General features: G+C 52.5%; 2 protein-coding genes across 5 annotated transcripts; one reads left to right on the top strand and one right to left on the bottom strand.

Moving 5' to 3' along the window:
- Positions 1 to 319: 319 nt before the first annotated feature.
- csf2rb (colony stimulating factor 2 receptor subunit beta) lies at positions 320 to 11300 on the bottom strand. 4 transcript variants are annotated; one of them, XM_053852205.1, is made up of 16 exons: positions 11243 to 11300; positions 4903 to 4996; positions 4034 to 4129; positions 3848 to 3971; positions 3320 to 3495; positions 3101 to 3255; positions 2703 to 2847; positions 2509 to 2638; positions 2290 to 2444; positions 2083 to 2216; positions 1821 to 1998; positions 1229 to 1325; positions 1100 to 1166; positions 960 to 1039; positions 745 to 889; positions 320 to 680 (listed from the first exon to the last, which is right to left on the bottom strand). In XM_053852205.1, the coding sequence occupies exons 3-16, from the start codon at positions 4101 to 4103 to the stop codon at positions 405 to 407; spliced, it is 1932 nt and encodes a 643-aa protein (XP_053708180.1). In that variant the 5' UTR covers positions 4104 to 4129; positions 4903 to 4996; positions 11243 to 11300; the 3' UTR covers positions 320 to 404. The 4 variants fall into 4 exon arrangements, with proteins under 4 accessions (XP_053708180.1, XP_053708177.1, XP_053708178.1 ...); XM_053852202.1 differs by having other exon boundaries at positions 745 to 892; positions 11243 to 11299; XM_053852203.1 differs by lacking the exon at positions 11243 to 11300 and having other exon boundaries at positions 745 to 892; positions 4903 to 5198.
- On the top strand, positions 11244 to 22600 carry pvalb6 (parvalbumin 6). The gene is made up of 5 exons (XM_053852247.1): positions 11244 to 11418; positions 21280 to 21345; positions 21834 to 21966; positions 22042 to 22151; positions 22222 to 22600. The coding sequence occupies exons 2-5, from the start codon at positions 21285 to 21287 to the stop codon at positions 22245 to 22247; spliced, it is 330 nt and encodes a 109-aa protein (XP_053708222.1). The 5' UTR covers positions 11244 to 11418; positions 21280 to 21284; the 3' UTR covers positions 22248 to 22600.
- Positions 22601 to 23064: the final 464 nt, after the last annotated feature.

Below are 23064 nucleotides of genomic sequence, written 5' to 3'. Positions count from 1 at the left end.
AGGGAGGAGGAAGCAGAGCTGTGAGCTGCTGGTACACGGCCGGTACTTGGGTCCGTGACCCTGGCGCCTTTCCCATGAAGGAGGCGCCGAACTGAACCCGCCCGTTATTGTTACTGTATTGAAGCGTTACCACACTCGAGAACACCGGCGGGAAATGTAGTGTTCTGAAGCAGCAAAACTAAGTTTCCAACAGTGAAACACTGCCCTCTCGTGGCGATCCACTTTCATACAGCAGTTCGCATGCGGCGCCGGGGCCACCGTGGCCCCTCAGTCTGTGACTGTTATCATTCAACTTTGTTTTCTGGTTTTTATTCACCGCCAAAAACAACAAATACATAAAAAATATAAACCTGGAAAAGACACAAGGAAAGTGTTTATCTCTCCCTATCCTCTGAGAGGAGGAGTCACTTCACTTGGCGTGCAGGGAGAGAGCAGTAGCCCGAGGCCTTGATGGTGGGCCAGGAGGTGAAGGCTTCGGAGACGTAGGGCTCGCTGCTGCAGGGCTCGTGTGCTGCCTCCGCTCCCTCATGGACCTGCGGGTGGTCTGGTTCTGGGCAGTTACAGATGTAAGCCTGCTGGTGGGTGGGGCTGGGCGGCGGGTGGGCGGGCAGGCAGATATAAGCCCCTCCCTCTGACGTGGAAGTCTCTGTTCGCTCCGTCACCTCCAGCGGGAAGCGTCCCTGAAGATACAGACCCGGTCAGCGCCGAGGTGAAGGTCCAGTGTGTGACTCCTGCTGGGCTCACCTCGCAGAAGATATACGGGCCACTGAACCCCATGACTGACAGCTGAGGATCCAGAACGTGCTGGTCCGTCAGCGGCGAGTTTTCACTGCTCCAGTATCCACGGTCCAGCTCCCCCACCTCGCCCTTGTGAGGGAGGAGCAGAGAGCTGCTGTAGAGAAGAGAGGCCCACGTATGACCGGGTTCCCAACCAAAGTGCCGCAGCCGCTGGACGTTACCGTGGCGACGAGTGGTCCAGGTGGTGCAGCGAGCAGAGGGACGTCTTCTCCGTCAGCATCACGTGAGGCTTGGACCCGGGCTGGAACAGAAGACCTACTGTGAGAGCTGTTGCTGACCTGAGCTGACCTGACATCCTCACCCTGAGCTCAGACACCACTCTGCTCTTCTGAGGGGAGGGCACAGAGTCCACCCACAGAACCGCCCGTCTGTGGGAGAGCCACAGGTCAGTAAAGAGTGCGACTGCTCAGAGAAGGTTTGCTGACAGAACCTGTGGCAGGCTGGGACGCTGAAGAAGAGAGCAAGGAAGACGAAGGCCACCAGCAGTCCTGTGCAGAAGTAGACCAACATCCTGGGGGACCGGCGTGCTGCGGGGCCGGCAAAGCACACATGACACACAACTGCAGTACTGTTGCGACCCAGCCCAGACCCTAGAAATGGCCTCCACCCTCCACACCCTCGGCTCAGCACGACTTCTTCTTCTCCTATTTTCTCTCACAGCAAAACCAAGTACTAGGTTTGCCACTACCATCAACACAGTCAGTACTGCTGTGACACCATTTACTTTCACTGGTACTAGTACCACAAACATTGACCAAGTACCTCCAACAGTAGAACTACAAGTACTATTGAGAAACTAAGAATAAAAAAGAATAAACATTTAAATACAATAAAAGTAATATATTCTTAAAATACATAACAAAAACTTAAGAATAAAATAGAATGTTGAACTTCCCCACTGTGGGACAACAAAGGACAGCATGAAGAACCAAGTCCACACAGACTGACACATCAGATGGCGACAGCGCCGTGAAAAGAGGCTCCATCGTTTGAAACAAACACTTGAAACTGACTGGATCTACCTGGAAGTGATGTCCACTCCACAGGCCCCGCCCACTCGGACGGTGTGCCCTGGTACGGTGAACCACTGCCAGGCTCCACCACGGACCGGACCAGGACGGTGTAGTTCCGGTCCGGGTCCAGGGAGGAGTGCGGGATGTCCAGGTGCGTGGCTGAGCAGTTCAGGGGGACCGAGCACTCCTGGTGGCGGGACCGAGGATTATACGTGAGAGTTGGCCTGGCATTGTGAGGCCTTGAACACTAGAGGGCGGTGTTACGCGTCACCTGAGTATTGGTCTGGAAGTAACAGACTTGATAGACGAGTCTAAGGTCTGGTGACGTGACAGGTTGCGTCCACTTCAGGTGCCAGTCTGCGGCGTTGGCGCTGATGCGGAGCTGCCTGGGAGGGCCGGGGCGAACTGGGTGACACAAGTCAGCACATGAGAGAGGTGAGATTAGAGCAGTTCCCATGGGACCTACTGGGCCACTCACTGTGCTGTCTGGCCCTGAACTCCCTGCTGCGACGTGTGGCGAGGAGCTCCAGCTGCAGGTGCGCCGGCTCCGATGCCCTCAGCGAGCAGCTGTACGTCATGTCGCTCCCAGAGGGGTCAGAAACCACGGCCGGGTCCGAGCAGCTACCCGCCGCCCTGCAACAGATCGGTGACAGTGTTGAAAGGACAGGTTCTAGTGAGCGGGTCGCCGTGGACGCACGCTGAGGTCCGCCCGTGCCAGGCCAGCTGGTAGCTGAGGATGCGGTCCAGGTCTGGGCTCACACTCCAGCGACACTCCACAGTCTCCTCGCCGCTCAGCACGCAGCGCAGGCCGGGCCGCTGGCTGGAATCTGGGCCATGACACAGACCGGGTCAGAGCTGCACCGAGATCCGGGTCAGAGCAGGAGGACCTACCTGCTGGTGTCCTCCAGGACACCCCTGCGCTCCACTCACTCCACCCACTGGCACCCACTCGACCTCTGACCCTGGCTGTGTAGGTGTGCCCGGCGTGCAGGGGCTGCTCCCACAGCTTGATCCTCAATGCTGTCTGGGGTTCCACCTGAGGAGAGAAGATCTGTCTCACGGGAGCTGCTGGAAAGCCCTCGGCAGGAAGTGAACCATGGGTGTAGCCCTGGCTGGCTTTCTTTAGTTTAGCTCTCTGATTTACATCTTTGCCTCGTGCATCTAATCATCTGCTGAGAACATTTCCCCCAGAGTGAGGAACGTGAGAGATGAAACCCACGTGTGCAGGACTGAACACATTCAAATCACAGTTTTGGATGCGCCGCTCTCTCAGGTGAAGTCACGCTCACCGTCCACTCGTCCTGTCCGTCTGACTTGTAGCTGACTTGGTAGATCATGCCAGCGCTCAGTGCAGAGGAGGCCGGGTACGGACTGGACCACTGCAGCCGCTGAACCCCGCCCTCCGTCACATGAGTGAGCAGGTCCACCGGAGGAAGCGCTCGCACTGCACACAAGCCCAGATGAGTCCCACCGCACGGCTGTGGCCGCTCAGCTGAGGAGGGACTCACGGTGCTCCCGCAGCGCCACCGGCTGGTGTGGGGGAGAAGAGCAGTTCTTCTTTTCCTCTGAGAAGAAGACCGTGTGCGTGGTGCTGATGGAGAAAGTCTTCGTTTCATAGCGACAGCGAACTGTCCGCAGGCCGTTGGGGTGCAGAAGTGGAGTGCCACGAGGTGGGCAGCGATCCCTGCGAGGGCATGAGGTCACCCACAGGTCACTTTGCGTCGGCACTCGTGCTCAGATGGATGAAAACATGGTTCATATTCCAGTATAGCTACTAAAGATCACTAGTACATGAAAAAGTAGGACCAAACAGCAAAAATAAAGTTATTTCTGAGCATTTTTCACTCAGCAATGAAAGTAACCTACGTGAAGAATCTCATTCCATCTGCTCCAAAACAGACCAAATAGAAAGATGAATGGAATGAAAACAGACAATGCGAAGTCTGTGGGATCAGATACCGGTGCTTCATCATGAGTCTTGCTCCTCTCAAACCCTCGTGTCTCCTCCACTGGCTACGTGTTTCTGTGTGTTTCACCTGCTGCTCCTGCTCTGGATACACAGCTGCAGGGGAAGTTGCTGCTCCGATTCCTCCGTCCACTGGCAGTCAACATAAGAGCTGTAGTCGTTGTGGCACTGCAGCGACTGCAGGAGAGCTGAGGCTGTGTGAGGAGAGAGAGGTCAGGGTCAGGAGGCGGGGCTCCTGGGCCTGGCTCAGACTCACGGCTGCTGGTGGCTCGGGCAGGAGCCACGCCGCGTGGCAGAGTCCAGATCAGCAGCGAGAGCAACAGCATGGTCTCTCTGCAGCTCTGGGGGCTGTCTGCAGGAGTGAGTTACGGTCAACAGCGCTCTTACACAACTCACCCACTTCCTTCCCAAATCCTCTTTCACACAGAGAGTCAGCAGAGATGACTATACTCTGCCACTGAGCCCCTGCTGAGACAGGGCCTTGCAGGAGACCAGCATCAGCTTTCCCCTGCTCTCTGGGTCGGCCTCCGGGCCAGGAATTCCTGCCTGCTCTTATTTTCTTCAGCTACTTCCTGTTCTGTTCTGACCTAATCCTGAGCAGCGGATCACCTGTCTGGTCCTCTGGTCCCTGGTTAGCTGATCCTCATGCCTGTTTGCTTCCTCCTCCTCCTCAGGTCCTTCCTTCTCTGGGGTCAGGGCCCCGCTGCAGCCCCTGAGGAAGTGATGCTGTTTCAGGTCTGTAAATGCATCTGCTGTGGTTCAGCCGGGGCCTCATGCGTGACCAACTTCTGCCCCTCCAAATGCCGACTGGTGTCAGGAAATCCCCGTCTCACCCAGAGAAACCTGCTCGCTGCATCAACGGTTCAACCCCTGCCGTCGCCGTTACGAGAAGGCAGATGCTCGCACTGTACCGCACTGCATCCCTCGGCTGAACTGATATTTACTTGACCAGACTTTTTCAGACTCCTCTTCCGCTTGATGACGTCTCAGCTGAGCAATATTCCTTCCGTTCTGGTTGAAGCAGAGTCACCCACTACACTCTCTCTGTATCCCCAGCAGAAGAGAAACCCTCCTGACCCGGTCCGTCCCCCCGCGGTCCGAGTCACGCGAGGTCGGATCACCTACCTCCTCTGGTGCTTCTTCTCGACTGGTGTCACCACAGAGTCTGTGGGAGTTGAGTTTCCTCTTTGCGTCAGCAGAAGAGGAACATCAGCTGGGTCTGACCGGATGAACACACTTGGTGAGTGAGAGTCAGTGAGCGACTTGATGAAGCCGCATCACTGACAGAGAACAGTAACTTTGACTGGAGCTCCTGCTGTCTCTGGCATCGCCGCCCCTCCACGGCTGCCACAGTGGTCTGGTCCTGAAACTCCAAATCTCAGAAACAGATCAGTTGCTCATGAGAGGAGCCTTAGCCGGACCTACAGCCGACGTTCCTCAGAACTGAGCTTTTGAGGACAGAACCTGGAGGTTCTACTCATGACGGAGGACTGCGTCCACACCAGGCCGCCGGTGAGGACGTGCGCGTGATGCATCATACGCAAGCACAAGTTCCTCATTCCTCCAAGTTCCAGTTTCTTCAGAAGTGAATCACCTCACCAGCACCCGTGACTCGGACGCAGCTCTGCCTCTGACGTCTGGGTTCTCCTCCCGGTGGCGCTACAGTAGCACGCAGCAGCTGTGATGAAGCCCTCTGTGCTGCTGGCCAGCGTCAATACCAAGCTCCGCCAGGCTAATGAGAAAATCATGCTAATTAATCGGATCAATAATGTATGTGCAAACTTGTGTAGCCAGACTTGTTGGGACCCTCTGCGGGACTCTTGTGACCCGCTGTCTATGTATGTGTATCGTCTGTTATCTATTATGCTCATTTGCTTTTCTTTTGGTTTTGGGTTTTGTCTGAATGTAAATATTAAAAAAATATGTAGGAGCCTATATGCAGTTCTAATAGTTTAAGTTCATTTAGTTTGTTATTTATCAGTTGTGTGGTTTGAGGTGGATGAGAGCATGTGGAAGGTTTGGGTTTCGAGTTGCTGCGCACCTTAAGTCACCTTGGGGCTTCCGTATTGACAGTGATGCTTGGAGCTGGGAAAAAGTAAGAGTGGAGCCCCATGGTTTTTTGACCTCTCTTTCGCTGTCTCTGTGGATAACTCTTGATACGTTGCTGGTTGGATGTTAAGGATGTTTTGATGCCCCTTTTTGTACTTTTTTTTACTGTTTGGAACAGTAAACTGTTGAAACATTTACAAGCGATTCTACGTGGATTTATTGGACAATGCAGCGGGAGTGTTGAGAGCGTCAAGCCGAGCTCCATTGCATGGATACCTACAGTACATTAGTCAAAAAACCTGCTCTGTGTGGATTATTGGAATGTGGGACCGACTGGCTTGAACCGGATGATGGAGACAAACTTTTCAAGGACATTACGGTGGTATCGAGAAGAAGGGACAGCAACCTGTAAGTTTATTAAGGATCGCTAATTGAAGCTCAATACGGCTGCGTCGTGCCATTTGCGCTGGAAAATAAGGACATCTTTCCAACGAAGCGACGAATGGACACAACATTATGGATGAACGCAGTGAAAAACGAGCTGTAAAAATGACGGAGAAGGCTGTGGAGGACCACAAGACGAGACAACTGCAGGCACGCAGGTACAAGTTATCACAGCTAATGGAAGACGATGCAAAAATAAATTCCGTGTTGAATTTAATGACTTGTTGGGACCCTCTGCGGGACTCTTGTGACCCGCTGTCTATGTATGTGTATCGTCTGTTATCTATTATGCTCATTTGCTTTTCTTTTGGTTTTGGGTTTTGTCTGAATGTAAATATTAAAAAAATATGTAGGAGCCTATATGCAGTTCTAATAGTTTAAGTTCATTTAGTTTGTTATTTATCAGTTGTGTGGTTTGAGGTGGATGAGAGCATGTGGAAGGTTTGGGTTTCCACATGCTCTCATCCACTGCCAGTGGTGAAGCTCAGTCCACTCTGATTATGGCAAAGGCAAAGGGTCGCACCCTTGAAGTCTCCCACCATTCCAAGAATGGAACCGACTGCAGCTACAGTTGCAATCAAGATGGACAAGCTTTTGTAGAAGGAGCTTGAGCTGGATCTTGAACTTGAGTCCATTTTTTGGACGGATAGCACAGCCGTGCTAAAGTATTTGAACAGTGAAGGCACAAGATTCTAGGCTTTCGTTGCTAACAGAATCTCAGCTATTCTGGAGCCCTCACAGACTTAGAGATACGTCAATACTGCTCTGAATCCTGCCGATCATGTTTCGAGAGGACAGACTGTAGAACCTTTCTTGAAAAATGAATGTTTGCTTTCTGGGCCAGGTTTCTTGCTCTGTGCACAAGGAATCCAGATTCTGGAATGCTTGACATCAATGACCCAGAGGTCAAAAGAGTAGCTCAAGTGCACACCATTCAGTCGTGTGAGTCTAAAGATGCGCTGGACCAGTTGATGATTCACTACTCATCCTGGATGAAGCTGAAGCGTACCATTCCCTGGTTTCTGAGATTGAAGGACTTGCTGAAGAAACTGAAAGAAAAGAGAAAGGAATCAAACTCATCAAGTGAAGAAAACAAAATGAGTGAGTTTAAGAAGGTTTACAAGGGAACGCACCTAACTTGCGATGACTTAACCAAGGCAGAAACAGAAATCGTGAAACATTGTCAAAAGCAAGGCTTCAAAGAAGACTTGTCAAGGCTCAGGAATGTCAAAGAGTGAAGAGAACTCACTCACTCCAGAAGTTCAATCCATTTCTTCAAGATGGAATCATAAGAGTCGGTGGAAGGTTGAGTCATGCAGCAATGCCTGATGATTCCCAGCAGCAAGCAATCTTGCCTAAAGAGTTGTACATCACAAGGCTTGTGCTGAAACACATCCACAATAACAACTCACACCGGAAGGAACCACATGCTGGCTAAATTGCGTCAAAAATTCTGGATCCCTGGAGCAAATGGAGCCATCACAAAATTCCTGTCCAAGTGCGTCATCTGCAAGAAATTACATGGACCTGCTGGCAAACAACTCATGGCAGATCTACTAAGGTTCAGGGTCTTGCCTGATGATCCTCCATTCACAAGAGTTGGAGTTGACGACTTGGGCCCTTTCCTAGTGAAGAGAGGAAGAGGACAAGTAAAGAGGTATGTTGTCATCTTTACGTGTCTTGCCATACGGGCCATACACCTGGAAGTTGCATCATCACTTGACACTGATGCATGTCTGAATGCAATCAGAAGATTTCTTTCTCGAGGTGGACAGGTCAGAGAGTTGTACTCAGACAATGGAACCCACGTTCGGTCAGCAGATAGTGAGTTGAAGAATTCGATTGAAGAATGGAATAACAATAAGATTGCAAATTACTTGCAACAAAAAGGTGTCCAGTGGTACTTCAATCCACCAACAGGTTCCCACCATGGGGGATGCTGGGAACGACTCATTCACTCAGTGGGAAAAAAATCTTGAGTGTGACGGTGAATGGATGAAGATGAAGAAAGTCAGATGAAGAAAGTCTCCATACCTTGCTGTGTGAAGCTGAAGCCATTATGAACAGCAGACCTATCACAAAGGCATCGTCAGACCTCAGTGACTTAGAGGCCTTAACACCCAACCACCTCCTGTTGCTCAAGGTTAAGCCGGAGTTACCCCCAGGGGTATTCTGTAAGGATGATCATTATGCTAAGCGCCGATGGCGTCAGGTCCAGTACCTTGCTGACATCTTTTGGAAACGGTGGTGCAAAGAATACCTCACACAGCTCCAAGGACGTCAAGGGCGGTCCACACCGGGAAGAAACTTCTGCGTAGGTGATGTGGTACTGATCGTGGACGACACTTGACCCAGAAATTCATGGCCACTTGGAAGAATTGTGGAGACTCTTCCTGACAAGAGGGGCCTTGTTCGCCAAGTGAAGGTGAAGACCAAGACCAACGAGCTTTGTCAACCAATAACAAAGCTATGTCTTCTTCAAGAATCAGAGGACAATTGATGGACTGAATTTGAAGCCAGTTAACTGTTCAGGGTGGAATCAAGAACGTGAAGCATGTAGGCTCCTTTAATTTAAACATGTTTGGGTAAATGTTTCAAGGACAATGATAATGATTGGGTTAGGCCAGTAATGTTGGAGCCATTCTTTGAATTTTGGTACGAGTTCATTTAAAAACAGATAACATTTATAACAATATAAGTTTATTATTTGGATGGAGAGAAGGAAGGGCGTGTTTGCGGGCATTTTCTGTTCATTTGTGTGATTGGTTTGTCATTTATCAGTTATGTGGTTTGAGGTGGATCTGAGCATGTGGAAGGTTTGGGTTTTGAGTTGCTGCGCACCTTAAGTCACCTAGGGGCTTCCGTATTGACAGTGATGCTTGGAGCTGGGAAAAAGTAAGAGTGGAGCCCCATGGTTTTTTGACCTCTCTTTTGCTGTCTCTGTGGATAACTCTTGATACGTTGTTGGTTGGATGTTAAGGATGTTTTGATGCCCCTTTTTGTACTTTTTTACTGTTTGGCAACAGTAAACAGTTGAAACATTTGCGAGCGATTCTACGTGGATTTATTGGACAATGCAGCGGGAGTGTTGAGAGCGTCAAGCCGAGCTCCATTGCATGGATACCTACAAAATATATATTATTATTATTATTATTATGCAATTATATTTGGGTTTTTTTGTATCTGTATTCATATTTTTGTGTGGACCAATCTTTGTCAAGACACTCTTCTTATGAGACATTTTGAGAGAACTGGGTCATTATTGTTAGCCATGTATTTTGGATGGCTAGATTCAGGGTGAGAGGCTGGGGAAAGGGTGATATTAATGAGGGTCCTCAGTAAGAGACAAGCGTGTGTGCTATTGTCATGTTGCTTGTTTGTTTGACTTTTTTTGTATGCGGGTAATTATGATTATTTTTATTTGTTTTGTCTGTGTGTGTGCATGTATTCTTGTTTGGACCAATCTTTGACAGGACACTGATCTTATGAGGAGGTATTGGCCGGTCCACACAGAGTTGAGGGTGAAAACCTCAAACTAGCTGGGTGATTCTAACTGGGTTCCTGGTTCAGGTGAGCCATGTGTTATTGTCTGTTATGTTGCTTATTTGTGTTTAAATTTGGTTTTGTGTTTCTGTATGTGTGTGGTTCTGATTGTGTGTTGCTAATCTTGCGCTCCTTCTAATCTCTGAAGTCTCTTCTGTTTCTGTGTCTGATCCACTTTCTTTAGCCCTCAGCTCTTCTGATAGCTTCTTTTTCTCCGGTCAGTGAGGTCCATCTCGCTGTTACAGTGTGTCCCAGTGTGGCTGGAGGAGCAGTTCCCGCTTCCTCTCTGCTCCTCCTCAGCAGTCGATGGAGAGGATCCGGGTGCAGCCCGTGTTTGGCTCTCAACAGGACCAGCAGTGTCCTGGCTCTCAGCTGACTCTTCAGCACACAGTTCACTGGGAGCAGCTCTGTGATCGTGAGTCCAACAGCCAGGGGTCCTCAGATGCTCGGAGCAGAACACCAGCGCAACTCTAAACGTCTCATCTTTGTGGCGACAGCGCCCTCTGATGGGCTCCTCAGCAGTATGAGGGAGCTTGGAGAAGCTCGGCGCTCTGCCTTCCCTCCACCTGCCCTCTTCGTCTTCTTCCCACCTGGAACCTCTTCCTCTTCTCCCCACCTACTGCAGAGGGCCACATGTGGCCCCCGGTCCAGTCGGGCCACGGCTCTACTGTGTTAACAGAGTCGATCTGCAGACTGAAGGCTGCTGCTGTGTTTAGCTGAGCCACCACAGACTGTCCAGACGCCGAGACCGGCCCAAACCCGTCCTTCTGTCCATTCAATTACACTGTAATCCAATCCTGCCGCAGTCACCTCTGGAGCCGCAACTTTGGAGGGGAGGAGAAAGAAAGGAGAAGGAGGAGGGAGAGTGGAGGAGGAGAGGAAGAGAGGTCGAGGAGGAGAGGAAGAGAGGTGGAAGAGCAGAGGTGGAAGGAAGAGGAAGAAGATGAAGAGATGGACGGAGAGGAAGAAGAAGAGGAGGAGGGGTGAGGAAGAGGAGAAGGATGGAGAGGAAGAAGAAGAGGAGGAGGAGGAGAGCGACCCGAGGGTCAGAGACTCCGCTGTGACAGGAAGTCAGCAGGGAGGAGGTCGGCTGTTGACAGTGTCCAGTCGTGGATCTGAGGCAGGAGTCCAGAGACGACCTGTCAACACGTGTCCAGTCTCGCTGCTGACCTGGAGCTTCCTGGTCCGAGGCAGCAGGTCAGCATCGCTCTTTAAATGTTCACTCTCGTCTGTCACCAAGTCGCAGACGGTGGGAGGAAACCAGAGTGGCCAACTCATTCAGCTTGCACTGCTGCGGCACCTCGAACCCTCCCTCCTCCCCTGCAGCCCCTCCCCCTCCTCCCACATCACACCATCCCCTCCTATCCCAACTCCGCTCCCTCCCTCTCTCTCTCCCTTCCTCCCTCCCTCCCTCTCCCCTTCATCTCACCTCCAGCCAGCCCTTCTTCTTCTCCTCCTCCTGGATCGCAGACTGTCCACTCTCTTTCTCTTTCTTCTGTCATCCTCTCATCTTCCTCTCGCTCCGTCCGTCCGTCTCACATCTGCAGTTGCCAAAGCCTCTGCCGGCTCCACTCTCCTGCTGGGTTCAACTGTCACCAACTGCAGGTAGGACTTGAAACGTGTTTGGAGCCGGGCTTGGGTCCCGACGTGATCTGAGCTGGAGTCATGAGCGCGTCAGTCCCCTCACTCACAAGGTGGCGGGCGACGGTGAGTGGTGCTCCCCCGTGGGTGAGACCATCCGGAGCTGCTCCCGAGCGCAGCCTTGAGTGAGTGGAGGTCAGTGGACCGTCAACTCGGAGGGTCCAGCCCCCAGTCTTGTCTCCTCCCAGGGAGCTGTGGGTTTGATGAGGGGCAGCAGAGAGTCTGGTTCTGATCCGGGTCTCTGCCTCCCGCTCGCTGGTTATATCTAGTTGAGCAAGTTTTTGTTCCTCTGCAGTTAAACTTATTAACTTCCCCGTGGAGCAGGACGTGGCTCCGGGGCCAAACATTGCCGTCGCGCTGAGGTTATTCGGTCAAACAGAACGTGATGTCACCCTCCACCCATTCCATATCAAAGCTCATTATTTTGTAGAAGCTTCTCTCATGATGGTCACCCATTCTTCAGTTTAGATTAGATTTAAAAGATTTTCTAATCTCTTAACTTGCAGACACATTTGCTTTCTTTCTTTGCTGCCATGAGGGAGAAGTGTGATGTTGAAAAAATACCGTTTCAGTTGTCTCAAGTATAGCTGGTGTCACAGACTCAGTCTGGCTCCTGCAGGTGGAGAACTAGGGAGGTAGACATGTGGACAGCCTCAGACTGAGGTGGCTGGACCTCATCTGACAACTGCATGACCCGGGGCCGAGCACTGGCCCCTGACCTGCTGCTGTATCACCAGTGCAGAGGGCTGGTGCAAGTCTGAGGATGGTGACGAGGCTGCAGTGCAGAAGGAGTCGCCCCAATTTCCACTCTAATGAGAGTATAAACCATAAAAGCAATAAAGGTGCAGCGAGAGCAGAACCTGCCGACCATCAGCATCATCATCCTCTCTGCCTAACCACCTGCATCACATCTGCCATAAACCTGGTCATGGCTCCATGTGAAAGGCATGGAGTGTCTCTCCACTGTGAAATGATGAAGTGAAGGAGCAGCTTCCTGCCGGTTTGGTGAACAGCCTCCTGACATCGTCCAGTCTGGATGATGGCTCAGGGGTCAGAGGTCACACCAGCCGTAACTCAGACATGATGTGGTTCTGCTATCAGGAAGTCCTCCTCCTCACAGGGAGGCAGTGAGCCCAGATAAGTGCAGTTTTCATCAGTTACACGACCTCTGACCTGTATTTACCACACCCCAGCTCCAGGCTGCGCCCCACATTCATCATGCTGTCTGCTCCCCACCCCAGCATCTGGACCACCGTCGCTCACCCAGGGGTAGTAGAGTTAGCACCCACCCTGGGCCGCTGTTTGCCGGGTGGGTGGACGGGTCCAGTCCGAGGAGGACAGGCTTCTCGGAGTAGAACCATTGGTTGGTGGAGGCCATGAAGATCAGGACCTGCTGGGGAGGTCACGTAGGAAAGAGCGGTCAGGAGGGTGAGGAGGGCTGGGTCGGACCTGGGCTAAGTGGCCAGCTGCAGTCCAAAATTCTCACCCGGAATTTTCTGGCAGCCAGAAATGCCCCCTGCTGGTGTGAAGAAGCTATTGCATGATGCTTCATGAACATGAGAGGGAGTGATGTTTCTTCTTCAGTTGCGCTGGTGTCCGAGTCACGTCAGCTGCCGAGGTGGTGCGGCGCCATTCGGCTCAGCTGGGCCTTCCTAGGGAAGACGTTTCCTCAGACGGTGGGCTCAGACGGTGTTGGGTGGGAGCGGGTTTCCGCGCACCGGTGATTTATCCTGATTCAGAATGCTGCCGGCGCTGCTATTACACTTAGAAAGAAGCTCACCGGGAGCAGATGAGGACACTGATGGAGATCAAATGCTTCTAAGGAAAGTTAGAGATGAAATGAGGCCCAGAGCACGCTGGTGGAATAGCAAGCTCAGAGGAGGGGTGCGTGTCCCGGTGAAGACCCTGGCCCTCGTGGGGCTCTTCGTTTAACAGAGAAGAGCAGAAGGAAAAGAAGCACTGAAGCAAGGGGGCACTGTTGCAGACCAACCGAAGAGTAGGGATCAGACATGACAGACGCATGCAGAACCGCCTAGCACAAACCCCCGTAACACCAGAGCAGCATGACCCTGGTGCCACCTCATGCACTCAGCTCTGACCGTACACTTCACCAGACTGTTTTGGACTCAACAGCAAACCGACAAACTTGCAGCAGACGACCAGGACTGTCGTGGACAGACCAGACGCTTGTTCAAATGGTTTCAACGTGAGTCCCGTTTCTGCCACTCCCCACACTGGAGCGGTCCTGGGGGCCTACCCCTGGGGTGTCCCAGTTCAGGTGTCTCCATCTGTTCCAGCCGCTCAGGGCTCCTCAGATGAAGTAAAAACAGACATCACTTAATGAGTTCCCTGAGTCAGCACTAAGTTTAGACGGACATCAGCGCCGCACTTGGCGTGAACCCACTTCCAATTAGCCAACCCTGACCTCCCGGTGAGATCATTAGCAGCCTGTGGTCAGTCGGGACCAAGGGAGGCTGGAAATGATGTGAAACTCCAGAGTCTTGGGGCTTTAGAGGAATTAAAGAGGTTGATGATGTGACCCAGTTTGACGCAGCCACTTACGGAGCGCGGCCCAGGAGAGCTTCTATATCGAGGAGCTGCTTTCAGCGGCCAGTGCTCCTGAGGTTGGCCGACGTAGGGGCTGTGGGCTGGCGTCATGGCTCCACCTCCAGAGCTGGGGCCCTGCAGTGAAGGAGGCAAGTGACGGCAGCGTCACTTGAGCCTCACTGACTTGCTTCTCTCTTGCTTTTGTCTTCGTCCCCGTGACCTTCGCTCCCTCTGATTTCCTCCTCACCGCACCATCACTCCGCCACGCTCCAGTGTAGCTGCCGCCTCCTGCCTGTTTATAGCCCACATGAAACCGGCTGATTTATTTGAGATAAAGCTGAACCCCAGAGAGTGGAGTCAGACTTGGAAAGTGGGGAACCTTAAGAAGTTGCTGCAGCGAGGCAGGAATATTAATCGGAGCCAGATGGATTTGTATTCCACACAGAGGCTCAGGGAGCTTCACACACAGCCTTGTCATGTCACTTCTTCCCATCACTCCTTCACCTCTCTGGAGTCACGTGTCACATCCGAACCCCTCTATCATCCGTGAGAGACTCAGAGTCGACCCGGTCCAGATGGACCATCGTTCTGTGTGCTGTCCTCAGCTGGTGGAGACACGCCCCTCATGGCCCAGTCAAGGTGCAGCGTCGCTGAGGAGAGTGCGGCGACGGTCTGCGACCCAGCTGGTAAATGTCACGGCTGCTTCCTTGTTTCTGAGGCTGCTGGAGCGCTCCCGTACCCAGCAGCTCCTGCCTGGCTCTTTTGTGTCTGACTGACTGAGTGCACATTAGCCACCGTGTTTCTCTCCGCTCTCAAACGCGGGCCCCGGGGCCGTGTCCCGTCCACTGGTGACGGGTCAGCTTGCCTCAGTCCAAGCCTTTGTGCCGCAGCACCGAGGAGTGTGTGACTGGCGCCGGGGCTGCGAGGTCAGCGCAGACTTCAGCTGCCGCGTCCGGGCCTCACTCCCGGGGTGGAGATGTAGGACAGCAGCGGCGCGTTAACAGCCTCCACTCGCTTCCACGCCAGCGCACACATACACGGACCACAGTAATGGGCAGCACCGCCTTCCAGGCTTCATTATCCATCCACCAAGACTTAAATATAGAGGAGGCCCGGCGGGCGCCAGCCCGGTCGAATCACAGTGAAGGGCCGTTTTCCACCAGTATCTGGTCCCCACTGACCCCGACACAAGGGTCGGTCTGAGGCTTCAGAGCCTCACCTAAGAGACAGCAGAAATCTATGGTGTGTCGAGTGGAGCAGCAGGTGTGAGGTCGGGTCGACTCGGGCCCAACAAAAGCTGATCACACACCAGTCATCTGCTTGTCAGTCTGAACCGATTCTGTTTTCTTTTATAAAGATTTATATTGAGTGAGGAGGGAACTGAAATACAGCTTTGGTTCATCCGTTGTTTCCTGTTACACAGAACTTCAGTCTTCAGTAGTGCAATGCGGATCTGCAGAGGTCCCGAGGATTCTCCTGCTCAGAGCGTCCTCACCTGGAGCTCCAGCTACTCCTGCTTCACCTCCATCCAAAGTTAACAAGATCGGACAGGTCTCTCTCTCAGGTTGCTCCTCCAAGGTCAAGCCTGCACTTTCAGGAGGAGCCAAGTGTGTGATGGCCCTCTGACTCCCGTCTTCAGACCTTCTCCTCTCACCTCAGAGGTGTGAGCCGGAATACAAATGGCCGGAGGAGAAGGCGAGGAGGCAGTGAAAGCGTCTGGGCGATCGAAGCACGGCAACAATGAGGCAGTGAAGCTGCTGCGAGCGGATAAAGAGCTGAGGCGAGGCACAATACTGGAGATGAATGAGGGAGAGAAGTGGAGCAGAAGCTCAGACAAAGTGAGGTGGAAACAGATGGCAGGCTTGATGACTGAGAGACTGCGGTCATAATTGGACGCCGGCTGCTTTCATCACCTCTGTCTTCACACCGGCAAGGCTCGGTCCAGATGTCCAAGGTGCAATTCGCACCATCACGTACCAGAATGGACCAGAGCTTGAGAAGCGCTTCACAGAAGAGCCAGAAACTTCTGCCTCGCACAACTGGCTCTACTGTTGCAGTACATTATGGGAGTCGAGCTGCGTGACCAGATGTATTTTAGGTACAAACTAAATATCGAAACATCTCAGTTGAAGCGTGAGACGTGAGGCGGTTGGATGTCATACATTGTTCTGTAAAATATTTCAGAAGTGAAGAGGGTGCTCAGCTTGTGCCAGTCCACCAGGGCACTGACTGGCTCTGAAGTGAAATCTGCACTCACTTCCTGTCAAGGGCGTGAAGTGACGTCTCCACAAGGTTGTCTGTGACAGATGCTGATCTTATCTCCTACTAATACCTGAGAGAGGAGTGTTTCCATCGACCTTTAGGGGGCGCAGCGCTCTCAAGGCTGCAGTTGCTGGTTCCTTTTTAAGCAACAGAAGCACCCACACCTGCCGTGGAGGATTCGGCCCCACCTCACCTGAGGTGAGGCGCGAAGAGGTTCATGACCCGTGGCCAGGCGACTGCAGCCAAAGAAGAACGGACCCACATGAGACCTCACTGCCAGGCTGGACCTGGGTCCTGCTGGGCAATTTAGGCCCAGGTCTTTATTCCTCCTGTCTGATCAGAACCGGTTTGACCCAGACCAAATGGCTCATGACTCGCAAGACTGCAGGGGCTGCACCGACATCACGGCAGAAATGTTGTCGGTGTGATCCCGTCCATGGCAGCGCCGGGCTCCGGTGAGGCAGCGAGCTGTGACCAACACTGCGGCATGGTCTGCCGAGAAGACGAAGCGACTCACACTCACGGACCCCTCCTTCCCCCAGGAGCAGGTGTTTATGGAGCCACTCAGCTTCCCTGCTCAGGTGAAGCTCCCCCGACCACTGCTGGACTCCATCACTCAGACGTTTTCATGGGCTGACCAGGCACAGCTGGGAGGAGAAGGTGGGCTGTCTCGTCCGTTCCTGTCACATCTGGATCCAGTTTCCGGGGCTAAAGATCCGTGCAGCATCTGCAGTCTGAGCTGAGAGGCAGGTGGAGTCCTCTTCTCACCTGAGGTGAAGTGCTCCAGGCACGTCCAGCTGGAGGGAAACAATCATCCGGGTGAGGCTTTGGAGTGTGGGATGAAACTGGAGTGCCTAGACAAAGGACCAACCACCCAGGCAGCTTCCTCCATAACAGGCTCCTAACTTGCTCTCTCAGCACTCCAAACATCCTCGATTGCAATGAGTGAAAGGGACTGCAGGGGGCAGTGGTGTCCCTTAAGGTGCTGCAGAAGACCCTCTATATCCAGCCCAGCCAGCGACCCACCTGCAGAAGATTCCACCTCAGGTGAACATGCTTCCCTGGGATCAGCTTTGTCCGTGGCAGCTCTGATTGCTCCGGCCGGATTCAGCTTTTGCTCTGCTTAGTTCCACTGGTTAGTGGAGGAGGAGGTTCTTCTCAAGTCCCGATGGTCTTCATCACGTCTCAGTGAGCTGCTGCTGCTGACGATCGAGGCACTGTTATGGGTTTATTGACTTCAGATGCCCAACATTTCATGTGAGGCTTTTCAATAAAGCAACTTGATGGGCAGCTGCCATGGCAGACGTGGCTTTATTAACGGTTCCAGGCACTCGGACCCTCACAAGTCGGCGCAGACTCCAAGCTGAGCTCATCAGCCCGGTGTAATTATAGCAGGGTACGTGTCACCAGCCACAGTCAAGTCCTCCCTGTCCATCTGTAGTTGAGCTGCCATCATCAACACATCAGTTTGAAATGATGGTGTCTCAGTTTGGCTGGAACTGTAGAAGTGAGTGAGTCGGGTTCCTGCTCTTCTTGTTCCTCTTCTGACTTCAGATGCCAGCGAGTCCAACTCACATCAGGCTGTCCATGAACCTCAGCAGGACTCTGTGAATCGCGTGACACATGTGAGTTGTGACTCGTGCTCGCATCGACTTACTTCTCGCATATGACTAACCTGACTTGTGTGACTGGCGTGACTCCACTGACCGACAGTTTCCGATTCTAACTTCACGAGGACGCACTGGGTGCCAAGTTAAGAATCCGACGCATGTCGTGCGTTGAGTCGTGTCTCCATCTCAGACCCGAACCTTCATTGACTTCTCCTCAGGATTGGAGCTGCTCCTGATCCCTGCACTTGCGTCTGCTCCTTCTGGCTCTCATCACATCTGTCAGCTTTTATTTATTTTTAATTAAATTATTTTATTGGAACTGAGCAACAACAAACACCGATTTAAAACCAACAGTTCACCTGGCAAGTCGTTAACCACGGGAAGCACCAAGTCCTTGTCTGATGATTTAGCTTCCAAGCTAACAACATTAGCTACTGAATATAAACTGCATTTTATTGTGGAGGCAGTAACTTGTAGCAAAATCTGTTTGTTTACATGAAACTCTGACTCTACAAACTAGATGCTAAGTAGCTTAGCTTAACTTAGTGTTTTCCCGCGCTCAAAGCAGCAAAATGGGGATCATCAGCACTGAGTCGATGTGTCATAGACGTTAGTCATGTTGCTAACTTTAGCCTTCAAGCTAGCCTCATTGCTTACGTTGATTCATTTGCCTTAATGAAGCAGGATATTGCAGTCTATAAATAAGCAGTTTTCAAGTGTTTGCACTGACACGGAAACTAAAGCGGAAGGTAGCGGAAGGTAGCGGAGCACGGTGCGAGCTTTGGTGGGAACAGTGGATAAACGAGAGATAATGAGCAGCGACGAGTGACGGACACACTCCACGTCTCTGCTGCAGGCAGAAGCTCCACTGCAGGGTTCTGCCAGTGGAGGCCGGAGCAGCGAGGCGAGCTCACACACACGCGCTTCTCTATCAAAAGCCAGCAGAAGGTTGTTAACGATTCCTCCTGGCCACTCATTAAACAGCGTCTTGCTAATTCACAAGAGCAGCGCGAGATCAGAGGTCACACTGGTGAGGGCTGGTGTCCGTGGCGTGCGGCAGGAGCGAAGGTGAGATCACGGACTGGTTGTGACAAGTCACAGGGAGGTGTCAGCTGCGGGCTTCGCCCCGAGACGACCAGGTCCGATTTCATCCGATGCGAGCGAAGCATGAATGCGTGGTAACGTGAGCGCAGACGGAGTTCAAACCCACGGCGAGCGGATGCTGCTGCCCTCCCCTTCTGAGCCACGTGTCAAAGGACAGTTTCCTCTTCTGAGCCTGGGACCTTTCTCCTCTCTACGTTTGTGACGTGGAGTCAAGTCGTGCTCGCATTGACTCACTTCTCACGTCGACTCGCTGCTTCCAGAGCATTAACTCATCTCAATCGCTGGCATCTCGCGCACCTCACGTGCTGCCCGACGACGGTGAGTGAAGCGTTGACTTCTTGCTGACAGCTGAATTGACCAGCTCCACATGGAAGCGCCTCGTCCTGCTGTGCTGCACCTTGGCTGAAACTGAATGGAACTGCACTGCAGCAGCCTGAGGTGGCAGCAGCTCCGAACTGTGTAGGTGGAGCAGCCATGGCAGAGTCGCCTGGCGCCGGGCACGAGCGGCACCTCTGCAGGAGGAAGGCTCTGCTTTGGCCCTTGAGCCAGCGTCCTGGTGCGCGGGAGCTAACACAGTCATGGCACAGGTCCCCAGCGTGATGGAGAGCTGTTGCAGCCTGAGTCAAGGCTCACTGTGAGTTACACCTTGTGAGAGAAGGCAAAATGGCATCATCACGCGCCAACCAATGAGACGTTCTCATCTTCATGTAATGAACTCAGTTTTAGCCACATGGATGGAAGCTGGTGTCGAGCTTGGCACAATAGTTGAGGAAATGTTTCTGAGCAGTGCGACCACCTGAAGCAGCACAGTGAGGAGGACTTCCTGTCCCGCATGGGTCCCTCCATCTCAGCTGCCCCGAGCATCCGATCCGGCCGCCTTGCTCTGCGTCTCCACGTCTTTCCTCTCAGTGTGTCTGGACCCGCAGCAATAACACAGTCACTCCTACTCAAACACACAGAGGCAGAGTGGAATTGGATTTGCTATTAATAGTGGCGTAGTCTCTCTCCTCCATATCTATTTTGGTAAATTATCTCTTCACTGGTTTCTGCAGCTCAGTGGAGGCCTCTTCTTTGCCTCTCTTCAGAGCTTCTCCTTCTGAAACCACTCTCCACGCTCAACTGGACTCATCCACAGGGAGCTCGTCTGACACCATCCATGGCCTTCCTTCTTCAGGTTTCTGGAGCCGTGATCATCAGCCTCTGCCCCAGATCTCACTGTCATCCACAAACATCATGGCTCCACGGCGCTTCCCTCCACTCTCAGCACAGGCCACCCTCCTGACTCTCTCAGGTCACGCAGAAGTGACTCGGGTGTTTCTCCGTTCTTCAGCTGAACTGTGTGGATCCCAGTCTCATCCTGCTGCTGTTGCTGTCACCGGAGTGCAACATGACTCCAGAGTTGGGGGGGGGGGTTCAGTCCAAGGTCGGCCCTTATTCTCATGCCAGACACGATACTCGCTACAGAGTGCTGACCAGGTTCTCCGTCAGCTCTCCTGCTCTGGTGAGCCAGTCTGGCCAAACTTCGGAGAGGAACGTGGCCGTGGGAGCGTGAAGTGAACCGCAGCTGCAGGCAGGGTCAAGTTAGCATCACTGCATCAGGTTAGCACCGCTGCATCAGGTGAGCATCGCTGAGGTTATCATGGGTGTTTCAGGTTAGCATTGGTGTTTCAGGTTAGCGCTGCTGTGTCAGGTTAGCATCACTGCGCTCGCTGCGGCTCCGCAGCGATATGTAAAGTGGATATTGGGGTGACGGCGGCGCTCGAGACCTCGCCGCTCCTCGGCAATAAAACAAAACAATTCAGAGGAAGAGTGATCGCTGAGCCGGAGAAGCTTCCAGACTTTCCTCCACAGATTAGATTCTTAGACAGAGACCATACATCAAGCAGGTAATTGCTTTTGCAGCGGCAGCCACTGCTGCGGTGCAGTTGGCAGAGGAATCCTGCGAGGTCATTGTGTAGATCACACCTGGATGGAGTGATGCCGCCACTGGTGAGACGGCGGACTAAGCCTCAGTCTGGTGGTGAGGCACCGCCCTGGTGGCCTGGGCGAGGGTCACCTCACAGGGTTGGACGTCATGATGGGCGGAGCCTGCAGCGTGGTCCTCAGTTGATCTAGAGAAAGAGCTGCTGGTCGTGAGAGGCTTCCTCCACGGTCTCATTCTGACTCCCTCTGTGAGGCCCAGCACCAAGCCTCACCCCTCACCTGCTGCCGAGTCACCAGTGCAACATGCGAGTGTCCGAGTCTCCTCTCTGACCTTATGTTTAACGCCCCCCCCTTTCCCCCTCCCTCCCTCTGTCCACAGCGACAATGGCAATGAGCGGCATCCTCAGCGCTGATGACATCAAGAAGGCTCTGGATGCATTTGCAGGTAAATGAAGACGCAACAGTGTCCGGATCACACTCCTGCTGTTGCTACCGTGGTTCGGCACCGTGACGACAGGCAGAGGTCAAAGGTCGTGGAAGCTGAAGTCATAACACGCGTGTGGTGAGGAGCGACGTCATCAGACTCATCTGAGTGGAGTCACGACCTTTGACCTTTGGGCTCTTTTGTAGAGTGAAACTACTCCAGTCACAAGATTTTTCTCCTTTACTGCTGAGGCACACACAGGGCTGAGCAGAGTGGTGTGTGAAAGTGCTGCACACAGAGGCAGACTCTCACAGTCACAGTCCAACTTTCACGTGTCGTTTTTAAAGATTAAGTTAGCATGTTCTGTCCGAACGATGAGAACTAAAGTGCAGTTGAAGGAGAGGCTGGCGTCAGCAGCTGGAGCAGGTTCAGCACAGGTTCCTCCCAGGATCCTGCAGGATCCAGCTGTCATGTCCAGTCCTTGTCTGACGGCTCTGTCTGCTGCGCAGCGGTCGACTCCTTTGACCACAAGAAGTTCTTCGAGATGATCGGTCTGAAGGCCAAGTCTGCTGAGGACGTGAAGAGGGTCTTCACCGTGCTGGACGCCGACAACAGCGGCTACATCGAGGAGGAGGAGCTTAAGTGAGGGCGGTGGCCAGGAGCAGTGCGTCACCTGGCTACATTGTGACGCATGTGTCTTGTGTTTTCCGCCTCCAGATTCGTCCTGAAGGGCTTCGCTAAAAATGGCCGAGACCTGACCGACAAGGAGACCAAGAGCTTCCTGAAAGCGGCGGACAAGGACGGAGATGGCAAGATCGGCGTTGACGGTGAGCAGCTGGAGACCAGCCCTGCTGCTGCTGGGACGCTTCACTGTCTCTGCTGTGCTTGTGTCTGCAGAGTTCGCAGCCCTGGTCAAGGAATAACTCCCGCCTCCGTGTCTGGAACACAGCTACTCCAGACGGCTTCCTGGACACCACACGCACGCGCACGGACACACACTCTCGTCCTCCTCCGCTCAACACTCCCTCATTCCTCCGTTTTCTACTGGTAACATCAGTGATAGAGTCCAAGCTGCCTGCAGGTACCACAGAGCAGAGAGAGGCCTCCACTTCCTTTGGCTTCATCCCTTCCTCCTTCATCTAGTTCTGAGTGATGCTCGCACGCCCGCCTCCCTCCCTCTCATCCATCTCTTCCTCCTGGTAATGAGCTGCTGTGAAACACACAAAAGATGGACCAGGTCCAGCTGCGACAGGAGTTAATAAAAGAATGGCTGGAAAACCCGACTCAGTTGGTTTGCTGTGTGACCCGGGACCCTGATCTCTAGCAGCGACATTATCTACGTTCTCACAGATCATACTTCATCCCAATATTAGTTCTAAATCTTACACTTGAAAGCTGAATTCATTTATTAGAAAAAGGGTTGGGATTGCATTTAAAATTTGATCGCAGTTTAATGGTATAAGAATTTTCCACAAGAAGCAAGATTTTTCAGTTTGAATGAATTTGGTATATTAGTGAAACTAATGATGGACCCATACATACATTTAAACAACAAAATATTCTTTATTTAGCATCAGTTTGACAGTAGCACAATAAATCGAGATGGTGGCTATATTCAGGTTTTTATATCACCTTACTTGAACTAAAGCTCTTTGAATGTCTTGAAAATATTTGTATTTCAATTTTATAAGACTTTCAAATACATTCAGAGTAGTGGAAACCCTGGCCATTGTGTAGTGA

Source organism: Synchiropus splendidus, chromosome 19 (assembly GCF_027744825.2).
Source record: "Synchiropus splendidus isolate RoL2022-P1 chromosome 19, RoL_Sspl_1.0, whole genome shotgun sequence".
Taxonomy (NCBI): domain Eukaryota; kingdom Metazoa; phylum Chordata; class Actinopteri; order Syngnathiformes; family Callionymidae; genus Synchiropus; species Synchiropus splendidus.
This window is presented reverse-complemented; position numbering and strand designations above follow the sequence as displayed.

Bases quoted from the DNA above. Each gene is read 5' to 3' on its own strand.
- csf2rb (XM_053852202.1), bottom strand. From the start codon at position 4,103: ATGCTGTTGCTCTCGCTGCTGATCTGGACTCTGCCACGCGGCGTGGCT. The intron at 2,848-3,100 runs GTGAGCGTGACT...TTCTCTCCTCAG, and splicing joins ACGGACAGGACGAGTGGACG to GTGGAACCCCAGACAGCATT. The intron at 893-959 runs GTAACGTCCAGC...TCTTCTCTACAG, and splicing joins CTGGACCACTCGTCGCCACG to CAGCTCTCTGCTCCTCCCTC.
- pvalb6 (XM_053852247.1), top strand. From the start codon at position 21,285: ATGGCAATGAGCGGCATCCTCAGCGCTGATGACATCAAGAAGGCTCTG. The intron at 21,346-21,833 runs GTAAATGAAGAC...TCTGCTGCGCAG, and splicing joins GGCTCTGGATGCATTTGCAG to CGGTCGACTCCTTTGACCAC. The intron at 22,152-22,221 runs GTGAGCAGCTGG...TTGTGTCTGCAG, and splicing joins TGGCAAGATCGGCGTTGACG to AGTTCGCAGCCCTGGTCAAG.